This window comes from Podarcis gaigeae (assembly GCF_964106915.1).
Source record: "Podarcis gaigeae genome assembly, chromosome: 10".
Taxonomy (NCBI): Eukaryota; Metazoa; Chordata; class Lepidosauria; order Squamata; family Lacertidae; genus Podarcis; species Podarcis gaigeae.
In genome coordinates, this window is record NC_139686.1 from 37,560,715 (window position 1) to 37,580,240 (window position 19,526).

The window sequence follows — 19,526 nt, forward strand, 5'->3', positions numbered from 1 at the left end:
CTGCACTTCAAAGGCAGAATCAGTGTTATATACTTGCCTTAAGCAGGACTGGGAGTAAAATGTGAATTAGAAAAAGAAAGGTCTTGTCACCTTCAGCAAATTATGGCATGCTCTTTCTTTCTAGAGGAAATGTTTTTCTCCACCCCAAAACATAAGTTCCCTCTCTTATCTCTGAACAAGGTGGGCGTGGACCTCCTTTCCTCTCTAAAGCTCAACCCAGCGATACTTTTTTGGGGAAATCAGCTACAGAATATCAGCTACAGAATATCTCATCCCTGTACTCCGAGTTAATGCACTCAGGGGGAAAAACTAGCTCATAACTGTTTCTCCTTATCAACCTTAAGTTTGCACTGTAAAAATTGCAAAGGAATATGTGTGTAGGGCATGCCTCTATATGAGCCTCACAAAGTAGTTAAAGGAGAAGTGGCTAACCTTTTCTGGCCCAAGGATTGCATTCACCTTTGGCCAACCCTCTGAGGGGCAGTGGCCACCCCATACAAAGGGGAATCTAGGGGCGCCCCACCAGCTCAGTCACACTGGGCACAGAGCTTCTGAGGTGTCGCTGCTGGTGCTTCAGCTATGAAGTTCAACAGAAGATGAGAGGTAGGGGGACAGATTTTGGTGTTGCAGAGGGCGCCACTGAAATTTGAGGTGCCACTTTTGTAGACATACCCTCAACACAGTTCCTACTCCTTAACCTGTGCAGATCAGCTAGGAGGTTGTCATAAAAAGATGAATCAGGTGACTAGGGAGGGAATGATCTGCCTCTCCCTCAGAGTGCTGGGTTGCATGGAGAAATGTAAACCTCTCTTACCACTTCAGCACAGTGTTAAAATTATTTGTTCATGTTTTGCTGCACCCAAAACCAGTGGATCCATAGGCTATAATTTTCTTTTGGAGGGGTGCCTAATCCAACTCCAGCCCCAGGACACTGTTTAACACTCTTAGGCAAGGGCATTATAGGATACGTGTTACCTGTTAAATAATCTTAAAAATGGGTTATACAATTTCAGAATGGCAGACACTCTTCAAGTATTGTGGGATGGTGATGTCCACCCATCTGCCATCTTAAGTGTGCCAATGACCTTCAATACACCATTAATCACACACAAAGTAAATTCGTTGAAACTAAGGACTTTATTTCAATGAGTATACTTGGATCCCAAATGCCTTGGTACTCAAGACGTTTTGGCTCCTGAACACTGCAAATTTGGAAGTGAATTTTTGGGTTTGTGAACATTCTTTGGAACCCGAACATCTGATGGGGCTTCTGCGGCTTCTGACTGGCTGCAGGAGCTTCCTCCAGCCAATCAGAAGCTGTGCTTTGGTTTCTGAACATTTTGGAAGTCGAACAGATTCCATTTGACTTCCTAGGTATGACTGTATTTAAAGGGATGCCAAGTGCTCAAACACACTTGAAAGAAAAGGAAGTGGTTGGGGGCATCCTTAAGGCACTGCTCTCCCTTGAGAGCATTTTCACAGGGTGCTTAGATTTTTAAAGGGGAAGAGAAAGTGGAAGAGGACTCTTTGTTGTACAGATTGAAGTGAGCCTTCTGGCCAATGCATATTTTTACATCCATATATCAAGCCTGACTTGTGAAATTGCCCTTACAATGAATGTGAGCCTCTGCTACTGATTTTGTACATGAGTCAATATTGTTAATGTGGGAAAGAAAGCCAATTACTTCCCGTGGGGGTGGGGAATGCATTTTTTCACCAGTATAAACCGTACACATGCAGGAACTACAAAGCTGTAAAAATGGCCTTATTGGAGCACGACATTCAATACAGGATCTCAAAGCAGCTGTCTTATTACATAAGAATTTCAGAAACACTTGAAAGAGAAGTTGCTGAATTACAACTTATCACTAAACTGAAAACTATGGAGAGACCTGGTCTTAATAGAGATATTAGATTCCTGTCTCATTACATATGCTAATCATCTGCATACTATCCCTTGCTTTTCCCCCATAGGACTAATTGCAGTCATTAACAGTTGTCAACAGGTTTACCATACCAATTGAGTCAATCACCCATCTCCTACTACCCTCCTGAGAAAAACCCCACTCCACCCTCCCACTATATATAAGGGTCTGGTGACTTCTGTTTCAGTGTATCTGAAAAAGTGTGCATGCACACGAAAGCTCATACCAATAACAAACTTAGTTGGTCTCTAAGGTGCTACTGGACATTATATGCACTCCTGTCTTCCACTGCCTCCCGCAGTTTGGTCAAACTCATGCTAGTAGCTTCGAGAACACTATCCAACCATCTCATCCTCTGTCGTCCCCTTCTCCTTATGCCCTCCATCTTTCCCAACATCAGGGTCTTTTCCAGGGAGTCTTCTCTTCTCATGAGGTGGCCAAAGTATTGGAGTCTCAGCTTCAGGATCTGTCCTTCCAGTGAGCACTCAGGGCTGATTTCCTTAAGAATGGATAGGTTTGATACACACACATACACACACACACACACACACATACATATACATATATCGACTGCATCAGACCAGCACGGCTACCTACCTGAATCTGGAGCAGTACATGTGAGTTGAATTGTCTTAAAAGTCTGCCCAGCGGCAGCTGGTGACCATCAGGGCTGGCAGGGTGGGAGTCAGGTATGCCAACAGTAGGTAGAGCCTGGGCCAATGATGGGCAGAGCCAAACAATTCCAGTTTTGTCCCCATCCTCCTTGCTACTGAGTTCTGCAAGGGCAACACTGAGACTGAGGAGGAGAAAACTGATAGCCAGTGTCATTCGCTGGACTGGATGCCAGTAAGAAGACAGGCAGGCGGGAGCCGGATGAGAGCAGCCTGAAGTTGTTAGGGCAGGGCCACATTTGCCTCCACTGTGTATGGCGATAATTTTCAGAGGCTGCTGTGGCAAAAAAGGGGAGAAATACAGTCTTGTGGCACCTGCAAGACTGTCCTTTTATTATGACATAACAGAATCACAGAATTGTAGGGTTGGAAGGATCCCAAGGGTCATCTACTCCAACCCTCTACAGTGCAGGAATCACAACTAAAGCATCCCTGACAGATAGACAGCCAACTCAGCTTCCAATGAGAGAGAGTCTGCCACCTTCTGAGGGAGTCCATTCCACCTTCCAACAGCAAGTTCTTCCTAATGTTTAGTCAGAATCTCCTTCCTTGTATTTTGAATCTATTGATTCATCAGATGTACCCAAGCATTCACCTTGGATCTTGTAATTGCCTCTTAATGTCTTCTGGGCCTCTTCCTCCTCTTCTCCAGATTTTATGGCAAGTCTCAGATTGGAGCAGGGCGAAAAATAACACACACACACACACAACTGTATGTGCCATCAAGGGCCTTGTAATCGCCCAGAGCACTTGATCAATGTCAATCAACTGCTTCATGACATGTGACAGACCCTTATGCTGACAGGGAAGGTGATGTGGAAGGAAACCCGCAGAGGGTGCAGTGGGCTCCTTTAATCCACCTCTCCCTCCCGTCTCCATAACTTCCCTCCTTCCCTCCTTTCTTTTCTGCCCGCCTGGCAGACAGACAGCGCAAGCCTCCCTCTTGTAGCCTGGTGGCCTGATTCTGCTCTTGAGAGCTCCATCTCTCTGAAGTTCCCCAGGGCTTCCCCCGCCCTGGCAAAGAAAGCCTCGCAAGAAAGGCGTGTCCTCCTTGTCAGGATTGCTGCTGCTGCTGCTGCGGGAGGCAGCTCGGAGCTATAAAAGCCCTGCTCAGAGGACGGCTTGGGCTTCACTCCCCGCCTCTGCTTGCTGCGAGAGCACCGAGGCCGTGCAGAGCCAAGCAGCGCCGCCGCCTGCGTGCCTGGGGGCAAAAGAGAAAGCGAGCGAGCGGAGACGCGCAGCCACCGAGGGCGCCGGGCAAGCCCAATGCGCGGACTAGGTGCCTTTGCAACATGCAGGAGCTACACATCAGCTAAACGGAGTTTGCACGCCGCTGCTGGGGCTGGATTGCAGCGCTCTCTTTCCTTATGAAGAAGGCACAAGTGAGTATCGCACGGGGGAAGTTATGCGCTCTTCTGGTATTTATTTTTGCATGGATAGGTGGTGGCGGCGGGGAGATGGTCTCTTCTCCGGATGACTCAGAAAAGAGCAATTGCTCAGGGAACTCGGAGAACCCGCTCTTAGGCCGGAGTAGCGCTGCCTTCCTTCCTCGGGCACTTGTCTCAACTGAGAGAGACCTGCCCGGGGCTGTCGGAGTGCACGCTGAATGCTGAGCTGACAGGCGTCTGAGTCTGGGGAGTGTAGCAGGAGCTCTTAACTTCCTGCACGTGGATTTGGGTGGCACAGACATGGAAGTCGTCTCTGGGTTCCCAGCAGATGGGCATCGACCTATAGCGCTTGGGATGTGCTGATGATGAGCTAGCCCTCTGCCAGCTTGCTCTGGCCCAGAAGCACTGCGTCCGTTGCTCGCCAAGGCGCCTTCCCCACGACAGCGCTGTTCCCGAGTTTCGCGCAGCGAGACGCTGCCCTTATCTGTTCCTTCCTCCTTATCTGCACTGTCCTTTGTGCAATTTCGAGGGAAAGTTCCTTGCTGCACTGATAGGGCACTATTAATAGATGATGTATTACAGATGGTGTGAATAATGCACACACGAGATAAGCAGGTTTGCAAGCAGGCGCACGGAACCTGTCCCCACTGAAATTTTGCTGGGAGAGAGACATGCTGCTGCTTATTTCTGGCTTGCAGCAACTTCATTCAAACCTCCCGTTCTGTGCGCATCCCTTCCACGTACACTTGCATCTGTCACCACCAATACACTTCCATTTCTCTCTCCTTGCCCAGCCTTGCTTAATACATGGCTCTGTGCGTTTATTAGAACCCTCTTCCGTTATTGCTTCCCAAGTTGCGCCCAAGTGGCGGGTAGTGTATCTTACATATGAAGCAGAAGGTGTTTGCAAAGAAAGGAACCAGAAAATAATTGCTCTGGGATTTATTTTTATTTTTTATTGCTAATTGCAATAAGCTGCTTAAAGTATGACTTGAAGGGAATGGGTAGTGTGCAGAAGTTGTGTCTACTTTCCCTTACTATATGACACTTGGTTTTGTTTAACGTTTTCACATAACTGGTTCTTTCCTTTCCCCACCCCCTTATCGCAAAGCTGTGCTTACTTTCCTGCCAACTTCCTTCGGTACCTGCTGCTCTCTTGGCTCATTCCATTTTAGGTCTTTCATGTGTATCTAATAGGGGAAAGGATGCAGTGGATGCACGAAAGGAAATAAGGTGGGAGGGGGGAATCAGGAAAATTCACTTTGGTAGATCGGTCCATTGGTTGCTCAAGAAGAATGAAACAGGGAGGCTCTGTATTTTATGTGACACTTAGCACTAAATTTTGGGAGCCTGAGATAGATCTTAGGCACCCTGAAAGATTTAATACCTATTTGCAGGGTAGATTGATCTCAGTCTTTGTAGTACTGTAGTACTGGAAAGTAAAATTCCTACAAACTTTGGCTGTTTGGGGGTTGGCCTTTAATTGCCTGGTTTGAACCCAAAGTGCAGAGTTAGGCTGTATGCTGCAAACTTCCAGGTGTCTGAATCTGCTTAGAACTAAATGAGCACTCACAAGCTCTTCCAAAAGCTGGTTGCAATGTAATGAGGACAAGGGATTTGCTTTAAAAATAAAAACTTTAAACGGCAATGCCGGCTGAATCTTACTCCTAGACTAGAATTTGAGTCCTTTGGAAAAGGAAAGTTTATTTTTAATGTAATGTTAATGTTAACATTCCAGATTCCATCAAAGCTGACATGATAGATCTCATCCGATTAATCTGAGGAAGGAGGCAGTTAGCTTTGGTGCTCTGGATCATATGGCTGAGCTCAGAAGTTCCTCACGGTGGCCTGTGGCACCGTTTTGACTTATCAGAGAAGCCTCCATCAGCCGCCACCACACTCTCAGCCTTCTTGCGAGCTGGAATTCAGTTTCAGGGATGTGGTCAGGCTGAGAGCAATATTTTTATTTTTGTCATTGGAAAAAATGGAGGGTGGGGGCCATTTGCCGAAAGATCTGTTCTCTTCTTGCTGAACAGTGTTAGATGTTAATCTAAGCCGAGAAGGGCAAAAACAAATGTCTGATTCCTTTGGAGAGATCAGAGTAGACGAGGCTTCAAGCAAGAAGAGGAAGTGCCTCTCCCCCCTCTCCCCACTTTAGAAAAAGTAACATTCCACACTCAAGGCAAGTGGAAACTAATCTGGTGGTGATAGTCAAGCACACCTGATTTCCCCCTGCTCCCTTTGTGTCATGCAAGAGAGCGCGAATGAAATGGATTAAACCAGAGGATGTTTCACCTGAGGTGTGGATGTAGGTTGATGTTAGCAGGCGCCTGCCTTTTGACCCCGGGAGAGCGGGGATTGTACTGAATGACCTCTAGGTGGCTTCAGAGTGTGATGTAAGCAGCCACTACATCATTCTATGTCAACCATTGTTTTATACCTTTCATCTTGCTTCTGTAATATGCCCTATTGTTCCCACCACATTTTCACCCAATGGCTTTTTGAAGAAAAAAAAAAAAAGGAGGGTGAGAGAAACAAGGTGGATAAGGGAATAGCTTCTGCTACAAGGTCTTTGCATTAGGAATTTGTATTAAATATTTCAGGTCAGATTTTCAGCTTGATTCCAAAGGTCTTTTCTTGGAAGTAAGTCCTGCTGAGTTCAGTACTGAGCTCAGTAGGACATAGTTCGTAGCAAGCATGCTTTGTATTGCAACCTAAGACTCTAATGCTAAGCATGCTTGATGGGAGTAAGTCCCACTGAACTCAGTGAGACCTGTGTATTTATGAGTGGCTTTAAAAATAACGTTTTTGAGCAACTGGTATGACTTACACAGAAGATCACCAGTTTTGTTGTTATTATGATTTTTAATCCTTAAAATTCATTATAGGACATATGCCAGATATGAACATGCTTATATATACAAATATGTGAGTATATCGTAACGTGGAAGTTTGACTCTTCTATTATGGTTAGGGGTACAGTTAGAAAAACAGATGCATATGAATAAAGTAGTTTGATGTGCAAGAGAAGAACTTCATTTATAACAGCCTTGCTGTGTAGTTTGTGACCTCCCACACTTAAAGGAAAGAACCAAAGTAAGCTGGCACCACTTTTATCATATTGGAAAACACTTTTCATAACTGGGAACTGAGCATGTATGTACAAGATTTTATTTTATGTTATGGTCTTTACAAAAATGTCTTTGTAGTAATGCCTTTTAAATTAACCATGTAGGATTCAAACATTCAGCTACTCATTTACAGTAAGCACACTGATGTAAGCACATTGAAGGATTACTTGGGTGAGAGGATTTGCAGGATGATAAGTTTAGTAAAAGAAACACTAGTACAAGAGGCAAATCTATACAGTTTTGACCCTATCATTCAAAACATTGAAGTTCTCACAGTAATCGTTGGAAACGTGTTTTAAGAAAAAAAGGGGGCAGGGGAGAATGAGTTTATTTTTACAGCTTCGATTCTGCAGCTAATATATTGGGAGAAGTGTGTGTGTTTTAAAAAGATACTGCAGCGATTGCACCAACTGTATGTCAGGCATTGAAATATGAGGGATAATAATGAATTTGGTGATAACTGCCCAGAGCCCGTCAGAAATTTGACCTGTTGGCTAGACTTGCAAACTTTAGGAGACCTTAGTAGTGGAAAAGAGCTAGAGGCAGAAAGAATACAGCTTTCTTTTGTTGAATGCGTACATTCATTGCCAGCAGTTATATGACCTTCAGGGCTTCTCAGCGAGGACAGTCCTGGTAGTGCAGCATTCTTGCTGTTGAAGAGGATCTTTGGAAATAAGCAGGCAGTGCAAACCATACCAGAATATTTCCTGAAGGAGAGCAGAAATAAAGGGAAGATGATATCACCACCATCATCATTATATCTTGCAAGACAAACCAAGACACCCATATTCCCATACCACTTGAAGGACTTGTGCACTTGATTCAGAAGCCTTCTTAAAGGCCCAATTTTTGTGACAAAGCAGTCTTTGCTTTGGGAAATGAGAGCTGCACTCATAAAGGGGCAGCTAAACTTACTGACCTGGTCTGGATCTAGACGTGCCCAAGATGTGACTCAGCTTTTTGTTTAGTCATCTTAGTCGTGTTTGACTCTCCGTGACCTGACCCCATGAACCAGAGCATGCCTTGGAAACTCTCACTTGCTTCTCAAATCTCCATTTTTATGTCCATGGAGTTTTCTTGGCAAAATACTGGAGTGGTTTGCCAGTTCCTTCTCCAGGTGGATCACATTTAGTCTAAACTCTCGGTTATGACCTGCCTGTCTTGGGTGGCCCTGCACGGCATAGTTCAGAGCTTCTTGGAGTTATTCAAGCCCCTTCGCCATGACAAGGTGGTGATCCATGAAGGGGGTGATTCAGCTAAATGGGTTGTAAACTCATACTGTACAGGGAAATCCAGTAGGGAAAGACGGGACTCCACAGCACCATCTGGTGTCACATTGTTATATCGCATATACAACACATATAAAACGCTTTCTCTTTACCAATCCAGCTGAGTCCCTGTAGTACTGAAATGCCACTTTGTTCTCCTAATAGCCTAATAATAAAAAGAATACCAAAGAGAACACCTGGGGTGAGAGGCAGCACCTCCTTGAGAATCAAAGGGGAAGGTTCAAAGATTCAATGATTATGCCCAGATGCAAAAGAGCTGAGCTGGAAATAAGTTTGGGTTTTCAGTTTCTATGTGAGCCCGAGTGAGACACCTGACTATTGCAGGCAGAATCCTAGACCAATAAAGTGTGATCTTGGTGTCTGGCCATTCAGTGGCGTAGCGTGGGGGGGTGCAGGGGGGCCCTGCTGCACCGGGCGCAACATCTGGGGGTTAGGGTTATGGGGCGCTAATCCATGGGTTAGGGGCCACAAATTACTTGCCTTGCCCCGGGTGCTGACAACCCATGCTACGCCACTGTGGCCATTTGTTTGTATGCTTATGTTTAAAACTCAGTGACAGTTTCTTCCCTCCCCCTTAAAAAACAAACAAACCTCTGGCTTTGTTTTTCAGGGCTTGGTTTGGACCAGCAGTAAGCTTCCGAATCTTTTTTCAGTATCGGTGCTTAGGTTTTGGAAAAAGCATAATAGTAAATAAATGTGTCTTTAATCGGAGCTGAGGGAATTTTCCTTGGAATTCATGGCTGCAACCAACCCTCCCACAGTTCAGAGGACTTCTTGCACCCCAACTGTCTGCACAAAATCTGTGATCCTTTAGCAGGGTTCATTTCTTTTATAACTCCAGCAGAACCCCATTATCTAATTCAGGCACATGTTCTTGAAATGAGTGTTCTTAACACCTTATGCAACATTTCAATGATGGATGAGCCATGATAGACCTGAGAGTCCTGTGCTGGAAGCTTGCTGTTGTTGTAGCTTTTGCATGACTCAGCAATGCATGGTGTTATTCCATCTTTATACAATGCCATAGGGGAAGCTGTTATCCCATCCAGGAAGCCAGCTCAGGAGTTGTACAACATAGGATGCATAGGTTAAAATTGAATGTACATTAAAAATTGGCACCTGCTACAAAGAAAGCATATAAAACCAGTTCACAGTCTTTCTGCTGAATGCTGTGGGGCGATGCCACCATGAAAGAGAGTCAGAATAAATATTATGTTGAAGGAGAGCTTCATTTCTGCACATCCTTCTATTTACTTAGCACATCATTTTAAAAATGCCTATCATTTTAATTAAACTGATGAATTTCTTATTTTAATAGGGCACTTAAGGGGCGTATCTGGCAAATAAAAAAGAATATTTTTGATCCAAAGTCTTTGTAATGACCGAAACTTGTGTAAGTGTGAATATTAGTTCTTTTGTTAGTTAAAAAACTCATTTGGAAATGAACCGAATAACTGCTGGAGGGGATGTGTATGGGGAGCACAGAGATGTAATCTTCATTGAATAATTGATTTTAAAACTGCAAGCATCCACAGGTTGTAATTCTCAAGCTACTCATTTTGGCATTGATCCATGAAGGCCATCAGGTCTGCTACTAAGAAATTAGTTGGAGATCTGAAACCAAGGTTTCTTAAAACATGAGTTATACTGGCTAAAATGCTTTCCTGGCCGCTTAGAATAACCTCTAAGGTATGTGGGGAAGATAGGAGCTGAACCGCAATGGTTTTGTTGGGAAGAAGTTAGTGTTTCAAAATACAGTTTATAAGTGATTTGATGTGAGTAACTTCCGTTCTATCACGTTCATAGAGTTTGTCTGAACTACTGCTGGCCTGGGAATCATTTCTGTGGCTTTGGCGTGCAAGAGTTACAGCTCATTTTTCTGTGTCTTGTCTTTTCATGTATCCTTCCCTCCTACCGAGGCTCTCCTCTGACTCCTTTTTGGGATATACAGGGTGGTATTCAATGTTAGTCCTACTCAAAGTAGACTCATTGATGTTAATGGACACGACTAACTTGGGTTTATTCATTTCAGTGGGTCTGGTCTGTGTTGGACTTAGTTGCATAAAACCCACTGGGTTTGCATGACAGTAGCTGGCCTATCCTCAGGCATGCTGGATAGAAGCATCTTGGCTATTTCATACCTAAATCAAGTTTAGTGAAAAGCTGTGTGTGGAGGGAAACCAGGAAAATACAAGGTGGGACAGAGGTGAGACACCTTGCATTCTATCATTTTTTTTTGGGGGGGGGGAGAGTGGACAAAGGTGTTAAAAGGACAACAGACTCTTACAGTGGCAAATGCTTTTCCATTGGATTCATGCAAAATCCATATAGCTGACTCGCAACTTGCACAGTGGTTATGCTCCAGGGGTGGTGCATAAAGCCGAAATCATGTATAGTCAAAAGAACCCTGAAATTGCCCCCTCCCTTTCTGAAGCTGGTACACTGAGCATGCCTTGCTGCTGCTACCTCACCCCAAGGTGGAGAGCTTTTAAGGTCTCCGCTTTGCTTACTGGGCTTTTGGAAGCTCTCGTGCAGACTGTGGAAGGCTCATGCAAGATCTTGGATGACCCTGTGAGATCTCATGAGAGCTTCCCAGAGCCCAGTAAGCAAGGTGAAGAGCCTAAAAGATCTTGCTGTGCCTTGCATGCATTTAATTTGTGCCATGTCAGCTGGCCAGGCTCTAACCACGTAAATCTGCAATCGAGCATGTTAAAGACGCAAAAGTTGTGAGTCAGCCGTACATATTTTGTAGTGACCTACAGTGGTTAGATAAATGCGTTCTCTCTCTCTCTCTCTCTCGCTCGCTCGCTCGCTCGCTCATTCTTTCTCATGATTGGGGCTGAGGGACATGGAGGTTTTAAAATGATGCGTGGCTCAGAGAAAGAGAAGGCGTTATTCCTCTCTCATATAACGCTAGAGCCTGGGATGATCCAACAAAGTGGAATAAGGGAGCATTCAAGACAGACACAAGGATGTATTTACACATAGGGCAAAGTTAACTTCTGGAAGTTGCTGCTCAGGATATGGCATCTGCTACCTACATAGATGGCTTTTTTCAAGGGAATGAGAAAAAAGTGTGTGCAACAATGGCATACAATGCACTTCAGAGGGAAGGTCATTCCAAAGCCAGGGAACCACCATAGAACCAGCTCTCTCATATTCCCCTGCTCTTCAAAAACCATAGAGTTTGGTGGCAGTGCCATTAACACCCAGACAGGTCAGTTCAAAGGAGCTCCTCCTCCTTGAGGGTTTCCCAAAGGCATCTGGTAAATTAATGTGGAAATTAGGATCCTGAACTGAATAGGCCTTTTGGCTGATCTAGCAGACCTCTTCTTGTGTTCTTATTACTCTGGGATAGCATGGAGAGTGGCAATTGAGTAACCCACCTTTGGTTACGAGATATGAGGAAACAGTAGTTGAGGTGGACATCAACATCTAGGTAGATGCTGTAAATGCAAGGCTAAACAAGATTCCAAGAGTGTGCTATTGATGGCTCTTTCCGAATATTTGTGACAGGGTGAGTTTTTTTTGTTTTTTGTTTTTGTTTATCCAGTAATTTCCCAAATTCTGAGTCAATTCCTAGAATTGGGTCAGGCTCATCAGGTTGCTGGGAAAGAGAAGACAAGAGAAAAGGTACGCTTGCTCTGTTGGCTTAATTTAACTTGGGGACATTGGTAAATTGCTTATGTAAACCACTTAAGGTTTTTAAATTATTAAATTAAGTGGTGTAAAAACTGCATAAATGAACAAACAGGATCAAGTTGGCACTGTCTTTTTTAAATAATCAGATTACTCAGTTTAGGGGGAGAAGAGGACAGGTGTTGCCAACTGGGTTGAATATTCTTCCATTATTCTTCCAAATAACCTACAAAGGTTCATCCCAGCTTCTGCACTTGGGTCCTGTTTGCAGACTTCCCATGAGCATCTGGCAGCCCTTTGTGAGAAGAGGATGCTGAACTAGATGAGCCTTTGGCCGGATCCAGCAGGGATCTTTTTATGTTCATCTGCTGGGCATCCAGAGGAGGGCCTTCTTTGTTGGTGGTGCAACTGTGCGGAATGCTGTCCCTGTTGAGATCAGAGCCAGATACCAACAGTGCTGTGTTGCTACGATGCGAACCAGTTTAGTATTTCTTTGTAAATGAGGAGTGGTGTAAGAATCATTTCAATCCATCAATCCATAAAATTCCGTTAATGGGAAAGATCAGAGCAAGGGTTTGCATTGAAGGTTGGGAGATGGGAAAATGCCAAAGCGATAAGCTGTAGAGCAGAGTGACCAACTCACAAGTTTGAGGGGCTCCTAATCATATTTCACTGAGACTCAAAGACGGCAGTTTGGTAGAAAGGTAATCCATTTGGCGGCAGTTGGTAGAAAGGTAATTGTAAAATAAAAGCCTGTTCATTTCGCCCCCTGGGTATGTTGAGCACATGAAAGGCGGCGGGGGGGGGGTCTGTGTCATATGTGTACATGACATATGCACATAGGTTGTGTGCCTGCACAATTGGGAAAACAGTCAGGCAAACTGCCAGCATTTATTTTTATCTACTTGTCCACTTTTGATATATTTAAATAGAGCATATTTATTTATTTAACTGTGTTTATGTAGCTGCCCTGTAGCAGGAGTTCTCTGGGCAGCTCCTGATCACATATATGCATTGGAAGTCAATATTTGAATGGCTAGATGGATGGATGGATGAATTGGTAGCCCTGGTGCAGAAACGTTGGTGAATGCCTGGTGTCATGAGAGCACTTGGGATGCATTCAGGGTCATCACATTGATTATCCTCATTGTAGAGAGTATTTGGCACAGGATGTTTTCCCTTGGCTGCATAGATTTGAGTGTCCTCACATTTGTGGAACAAACCTCTCTCTCTCTCTCTCTCTCTCTGTCACACACACACACACACACACGCTCTTTCCTCACCTCCACTTATGGATGAAAGGAGACAACATTGTGTAGCAGAAATGTACACATACAAATCCTATGAACATACAGTTTGAGCACACGTAAGGATTTCACAAATAGCCAAGTGAGCAATGACAAGCCTCCTCATCTCTTCCCCACATCATGTGTGTCTACTGTATAAGTGTTGCGTTCTTGCATATTTTCTTTTAGTAAGAAAGCTAACGATGCTCAAGTCATTTGTTTTCAAAGCAGCAAGTGTGTATTCAAACCATGCTCCTTTCACTAACAGTGCAATCGTACACATGTAAGTCCCAATTTGTAGACATGCATAGTAGGATTTAACTCTTTGAATATTATTTCTGACTTAATCATATCCCAAAGACAAAGAAACAACGAAATAAATTTGGATTTTTATCTTTTTAAAGAATTTGTTCTTGTAGAATAAATTGATTTTTAAGGGGGGGGGCGTAAGTGTCCAAAACCCACAATATTTTCACCATGTGTTCCATTTAATGTGCCAATAGTATTGATGGTAATGAAATGCTAAGCTGATGAATGACCGTTGTTGTGCTTATGGATGTATTAATGGATTTGTGTGAGTTTTCCTGCCATGTCTGGCTTTTCCCGACATCACTTTTCTCTCTCTCCAAATCCTTCCTCACGTTTCCCACCCTGCTGCGCTGCTCCTTGCCATGGCGACTCACACTAATACTTCTAGAAATTGTATCTCCTCAGGGATGTTCCTGCTGACCTTGTTTATACTCTGAACATCCCTAGATTTTTTTTCCTGTTCGACTGACACCTAGATTAGGAATTGTAAATGGAATTATATTGTGTGAAAACAGCAATTTCTTGTGGTTTGAAGGATTGTGTTTGAAGTTTAATAGAAGGGAGCCCAGGGTGCCACTGGTAAACAGATGTTCAGGTTTATTGAAAGGTTTGCAACAGAATAAGGCTGAGATGAGAACAGTTGTAGCATGTTGTATAAAAAGGAACTGACCTGTGAAAATTCTAAAACACTGTTGGGGAAAAAGCAATGACTTTATTCATTACTCTGCTGTATATCTAACTGAGAATATTATTTTTTTTTTAAGTTCCGCTGATCTAATATTTTCTATAGTAGCATCTGGTGCATATCAGCAGTTGACTGTGTGTAGTCATCACATTTGTATCCCTACCTCACCTAGAAGGAATGCAAGGTGGCACACAACAATTCTCCCCACAACAATCCTCTCAGGTGTTGTTTCCACCTCCAAAAAAAAAAATATTCCGCTTTGGTAATATAAGAACTGCCATGTGTCTCTCTGTGTGAAATCACAGAGAACTGCTGACTGGCAGTACAGTGGTACCTTGGTTGTCGAACGGCTTGGCTCCCAAACAAATTGGCTCCCGAAAACTCAGAAGTGAGTGTTCCGGCTTGCGAATGTTTTTTGGAAGTCAAACGTCTGATGCAGCTTCTGATTGAGTGCAGGATGCTCCTGCAGCCAATAGGAAGTCACTCCTTGGTTTTCGAACAGTTCTGAGAGTTGAACGGACTCCTGGAACGGATTCTGTTTGACAGCCAAGGTACCACTGTATAGGCCATGATATGGAGATTCTGGCTTGGGTTCAGATGCATTCCTGTTGCCCCCAGAAATCTCCCCAGGTATTCACCACCCTTCTCAAGTGCTGTTTGCATGGCTAGAATGTTTCCTTCAACCATATCAGTGGCTCGGTCTTACCCAGATAGCGACACGTTGGTCTTTTCTTTTCATACAGGCATTAAGTTGGTTTTTTGAGGGGGAGGGAAGACGTGACATTTGGGAAGGGTCTCAAAGTGTGGCTGCTCTCCTCACATGTTAATGATTTATCTGTGAGTAATATGTACATAGGGCTTGTACACTGGTACCTTGGGTTACATACGCTTCAGGTTACAGACGCTTCAGGTTACAGACTCTGCTAACCCAGAAATAGTGCTTCAGGTTAAGAACTTTGCTTCAGGATAAGAATAGAAATCGTGCTCTGGCAGCAGCGGGAGGCCCCATTAGTTAAAGTGGTGCTTCAGGTTAAGAACAGTTTCAGGTTAAGAACAGACCTCCAGAAGGAATTAAGTACTTAACCCGAGGTACCACTGTATGTCCCAACATTTTAAATAGTGATTCTGCAGGAAGGTTCCAGTTAGCAAAAGAACACTGGAGCACTTACAGTCCTTGACTCAATCAATGGGTTGGATTGGAACTAACGCCAAACCATATTTTAGCTTTTATGAGAACAAGTTTCACAGAGCTTTGGCTGGTATACCTTGCTGTGGCTGTGTGGAGGAGCTCAAAAGCTTTGAGTTCTTTATTATTAGCCACATGTCATCGAAACCCTAAACTGTGGAGACTTCCGGAGGCGGCGTAAAACAGCAATGGCGGTCCTCTTTACCCAGTGAAGAGGGGCTCCGCGAAAAAGGGTCGTCCGCTACGGCAAAGCGGAGACCCATTAAGAAAAACCGCAGGCAGAGCGAGCCTGCGGCCGTGGGACTCGGCGGGCGCCCAAAGCCCCCCCGGAAATGAAGAAGGGGCTCCGTAAGGGGCTCCGGAACGCGAAAGGGGGAGCGGCGCTGTGAGTTCATCGCTCTTTTCGTGGATGCAAAGCCGCGCTGCTGCTGCTGATGAGCGCCGACCTTTCTTCTTGAAAACATCAAAATTGGCTGCTACATACCCGTGAGTAAGGGGAGTTAAACATCGGAAAATTTGGGAATTTGGTTGAAATTCGGCTGAAAACGGGAGGCGAGTAACAGGAAGTCCGTCTCCCGATCCTGCTAACCAGATTAAAGCAATTGCGCAGAAGAGCGCTGAAGCGCCGAAAAGGGACTGTAAAAGTAAAACGAGGGTGTATTTGACAGACTTTGTAGTGAAAAGACAAGCAGGAAATCTTTGTAAAAGTTGTGGATTTTATTTTTGGGACTTTCCTCCTAATTTTGAGCTATGTGGAGTTAAAAGGGACAACCCAGCTATCGGGCTGTCAGTGTGCAAAGGAGAACTGTCAAACTGCTGATACTGTTATTGGAGTTTAACTGATACATAGACTGAGATACTAACGTTTAAACATTGTTGCTGGGACCTTTCTTGACACCTTGTGGCTTTTCTTCAAGACAAAGAAAGCCTGTGGAAACTTCCTTTTGTGCTCTGGAACTATTAAAGACTTAACATAGGGAATATAAGAACTTCAATGGCGGACAAGAGTTCTCTCCTTCCTTGAAACTTTGAAATACCCCCACCTAGAGGATTGTGGAGACATAGAGGCCTGGGAACTGTACTTTATTGTGATTCTCTGTGGTTAAATTGTTTACACTCTGGACTTTGTCTAACTTATGAAACAAAAGAAAATTTGACCTTGAACAGAGGCAGGTGTGGAATGAGTGGCACAGGGAGAACAAGAGCAGCTAAAGCTAAAGAAAAAGAAAAGAAACCAGGGCAACTTGTTCAAACAACCCTATCTCATCAACGAAGATCATCCGTCCCAACTGTGCTGACAGCACAGGAGGTGGAAATTGAAGAGCCTGCTGTAGAGCCTGCTGCAGAAGATATGGCAACTGGAGGATCTGAAATAGTCCTGAAACAAATCTTGGAACAACTTGGAATTTTAAATCAAAAAGTGGACAATCAATCATCAAAAATTGACCAAGCTACATCCTCTATTACTAAATTATCCGAGCAAGTTTCTCATCATACTCAGGCAATTGAAAAATTGCAAGGGGCAACGACTGAAAATTATAAGCTTGCGGTGGAAGCTAGTCAAAAAGCAGAACAGGCGAACAAAAAGGTTGATGAGATTAGGGGGGGAAGTAAGGCCTCTGAAAAGACAGGTAGGGGAACAACAAGCCTACCTGTCATTGGTTGAATTGAAAAGTAAGGAAAATAATCTCAGATTAAGGGCTATCCCAGAACTGGAGGAAGGAAATCTACAGGGATTTTTAACACTTTTGTTCTCCAAATTCTGGGGGATAGAGGAAGATAAGGACTTTAAAATTGTGACTGCCTTTAGACTGGGAAAATTGATAAAGAAGGACAAGTCCAGAGACTGTTTGGTTATTTTGAGATCGAGAGAGGAAAGAGACAAGATACTAGGCCTACATTTCAAAAAATCTTTGGAGATAGAAGGTAAAAAGGCTGAAATTTACAGAGATATACCTAAACACCTTTTGGATCTTAGGACCACTTATACAGATTTGACCAAATTGTTGAGATACAACACAATCCCTTATAGGTGGGAGTTTCCGCAAGGACTATCATTTACCTACAAAGGAAGGAAAGTAAGAATTAAAACACCGGAGGACCAACAGAAGTTCCTACACGACCACGAGGAGGACCTCCAGAAAGGAGCTGCAGCTTCTTGGCCTCCACCACCACCGGGACCATCTCCAAAGCCTACACCGCCTGGATCTGGACCAACATTACCACCTCCGGGATCGGAGGGAAACCTAGACACCCCATTGTAGACCCACCAATTAGACCAGGATGTCGCTGCAGCTTCTTAGTTGGAATATAAACGGCGGAAATTCTCCGGAAAAAAGAAGAAAAGTATTTCATATTTTGAGAAAAGAACAATTGGACATTATTTGCCTGCAAGAAACACATGTGACAAGGCTCCACAGAAAAGTGCTAATTAATAAAAGACTAGGCCAAGAATTCATCTCTTCGGACAAAGTGAAGAAAAGAGGAGTGGTGATATATGCAAAGGAGAGCCTGTCACCGAAATTCTTATTCAAAGATGAACACGGCAGAATTTTGGCGATTGAAATTCAGACACAAGGAGAAAAATTTCTGATATTAGGAATATACGCCCCAAATGAAGGAAAATCGGAATTTTTCAGGAAGCTGCATGAGATTATGCTGGACTACCTAGACTACAACAACATCATCATGATGGGTGATATGAATGGGGTTGTGTCTGTAAATATGGATAAGTCGCAAAGTGCTAACATAACGAAAGATGGCAGACTACCTAAAACTTTTTTTGAAATGACTGACAATGTGGACTTAATTGACATATGGAGGGTTAAGAACCCCCTAGGAAAAGAAGGGACTTTCTTTTCTGAAGCTCATCTGACATGGACACGAATCGACCAAATATGGATAACTAGAGGACTGGCACCTAAGACTAGAAAGGTGGAAATCTGCCCAAAAACCTGCTCCGACCATAATGCTTTGAAAATGGAACTCAGACTAAATACAACCGGATCCTTCAGATGGAAAATGAATGACACCCTACTAAGGGATGAGAAGATTGTTAAGAAGGCCCAAAAAACTTTAAAGGACTATTTTGAGATAAATTTAAATACCACTGTGGAAAAAAGAATAATCTGGGACGCAAGTAAAGCAGTCATGAGAGGGTTTCTAATACAACAAAACACGATCAAGAAAAAACTCTGGAATGAAAAGAAGGAGAAGATATTGGAAAAAATAAGAGATGGAGAAAAAAAACTAAGATCCAGGCCCAAGTCGAAGGAAGTGCTGAGAGAAGTGAAATTTTTCCAAGCACAATATTTGAAACTGATAAATCAAGAGGTGGAATGGAGAATTAAACAAATGAAACAAAGATCTTTTGAATCAGCAAATAAGTGTGGGAAACTGCTAGCATGGCAGTTGAAAAAGAGACAAAAACTTAATACAGTTACAAATCTAGAGATTGAAGGGAGAATGGTACAGAAACCCGAGGAAATTAGAAAGTGCTTCCAGAGATACTTCAAAGAGCTTTATTCACAAGGGCCACAGAAAGATTCGGAGGTGGACCAATTTCTTAAAACCAACGGATTACAGAAAATACCTCAGGAAATGAGAACAACCCTGAATAGTAATATCACACAGCAAGAAATTGAAAGCGCCATTCAGAACCTCCAATTAGGCAAATCTCCAGGCCCCGACGGACTTACCTCCAAATACTATAAGGTTTTGAAGGACTATTTGATACAACCTTTGTTGGAGGTTTGTAACCAGATTATGGAGGGGAGGAAGGCACCGGAAACGTGGAAAGAAGCCTTCATCACATTGATACCCAAACTAGAAACTGAAAAGACTCAGCTTAAGAACTACCGCCCCATCTCACTCCTAAATGTGGATTACAAAATTTTTGCAGACATTTTGGCAAGTAGGTTTAAAAAAGTGCTTAATGAAGTGATCCATAAGGACCAGGCTGGCTTTCTCCCTGGTAGGCATTTGTTTGGCAACACAAGAAACATTATTGACATTTTG

General features: G+C 43.6%; 1 protein-coding gene across 4 annotated transcripts in view; it reads left to right on the top strand.

Moving 5' to 3' along the window:
* KITLG (KIT ligand) overlaps positions 1–19,526 on the top strand; it is a 109,333-nt gene that overhangs the window by 17,679 nt on the left and 72,128 nt on the right. The window contains exon 1 of one of the 4 annotated variants that reach the window (XM_083699484.1): positions 3,525–3,978. The exons of 1 other annotated variant lie outside the window; for it this stretch is intronic. In XM_083699484.1, coding sequence (XP_083555610.1) covers positions 3,964–3,978 — 15 coding nt within the window. In that variant the 5' untranslated portion in view covers positions 3,525–3,963. Of the gene's footprint in view, positions 1–3,524; positions 3,979–19,526 lie in introns of those variants that run through there. 2 more of the 4 variants (XM_083699485.1, XM_083699486.1) reach the window with 2 other exon arrangements.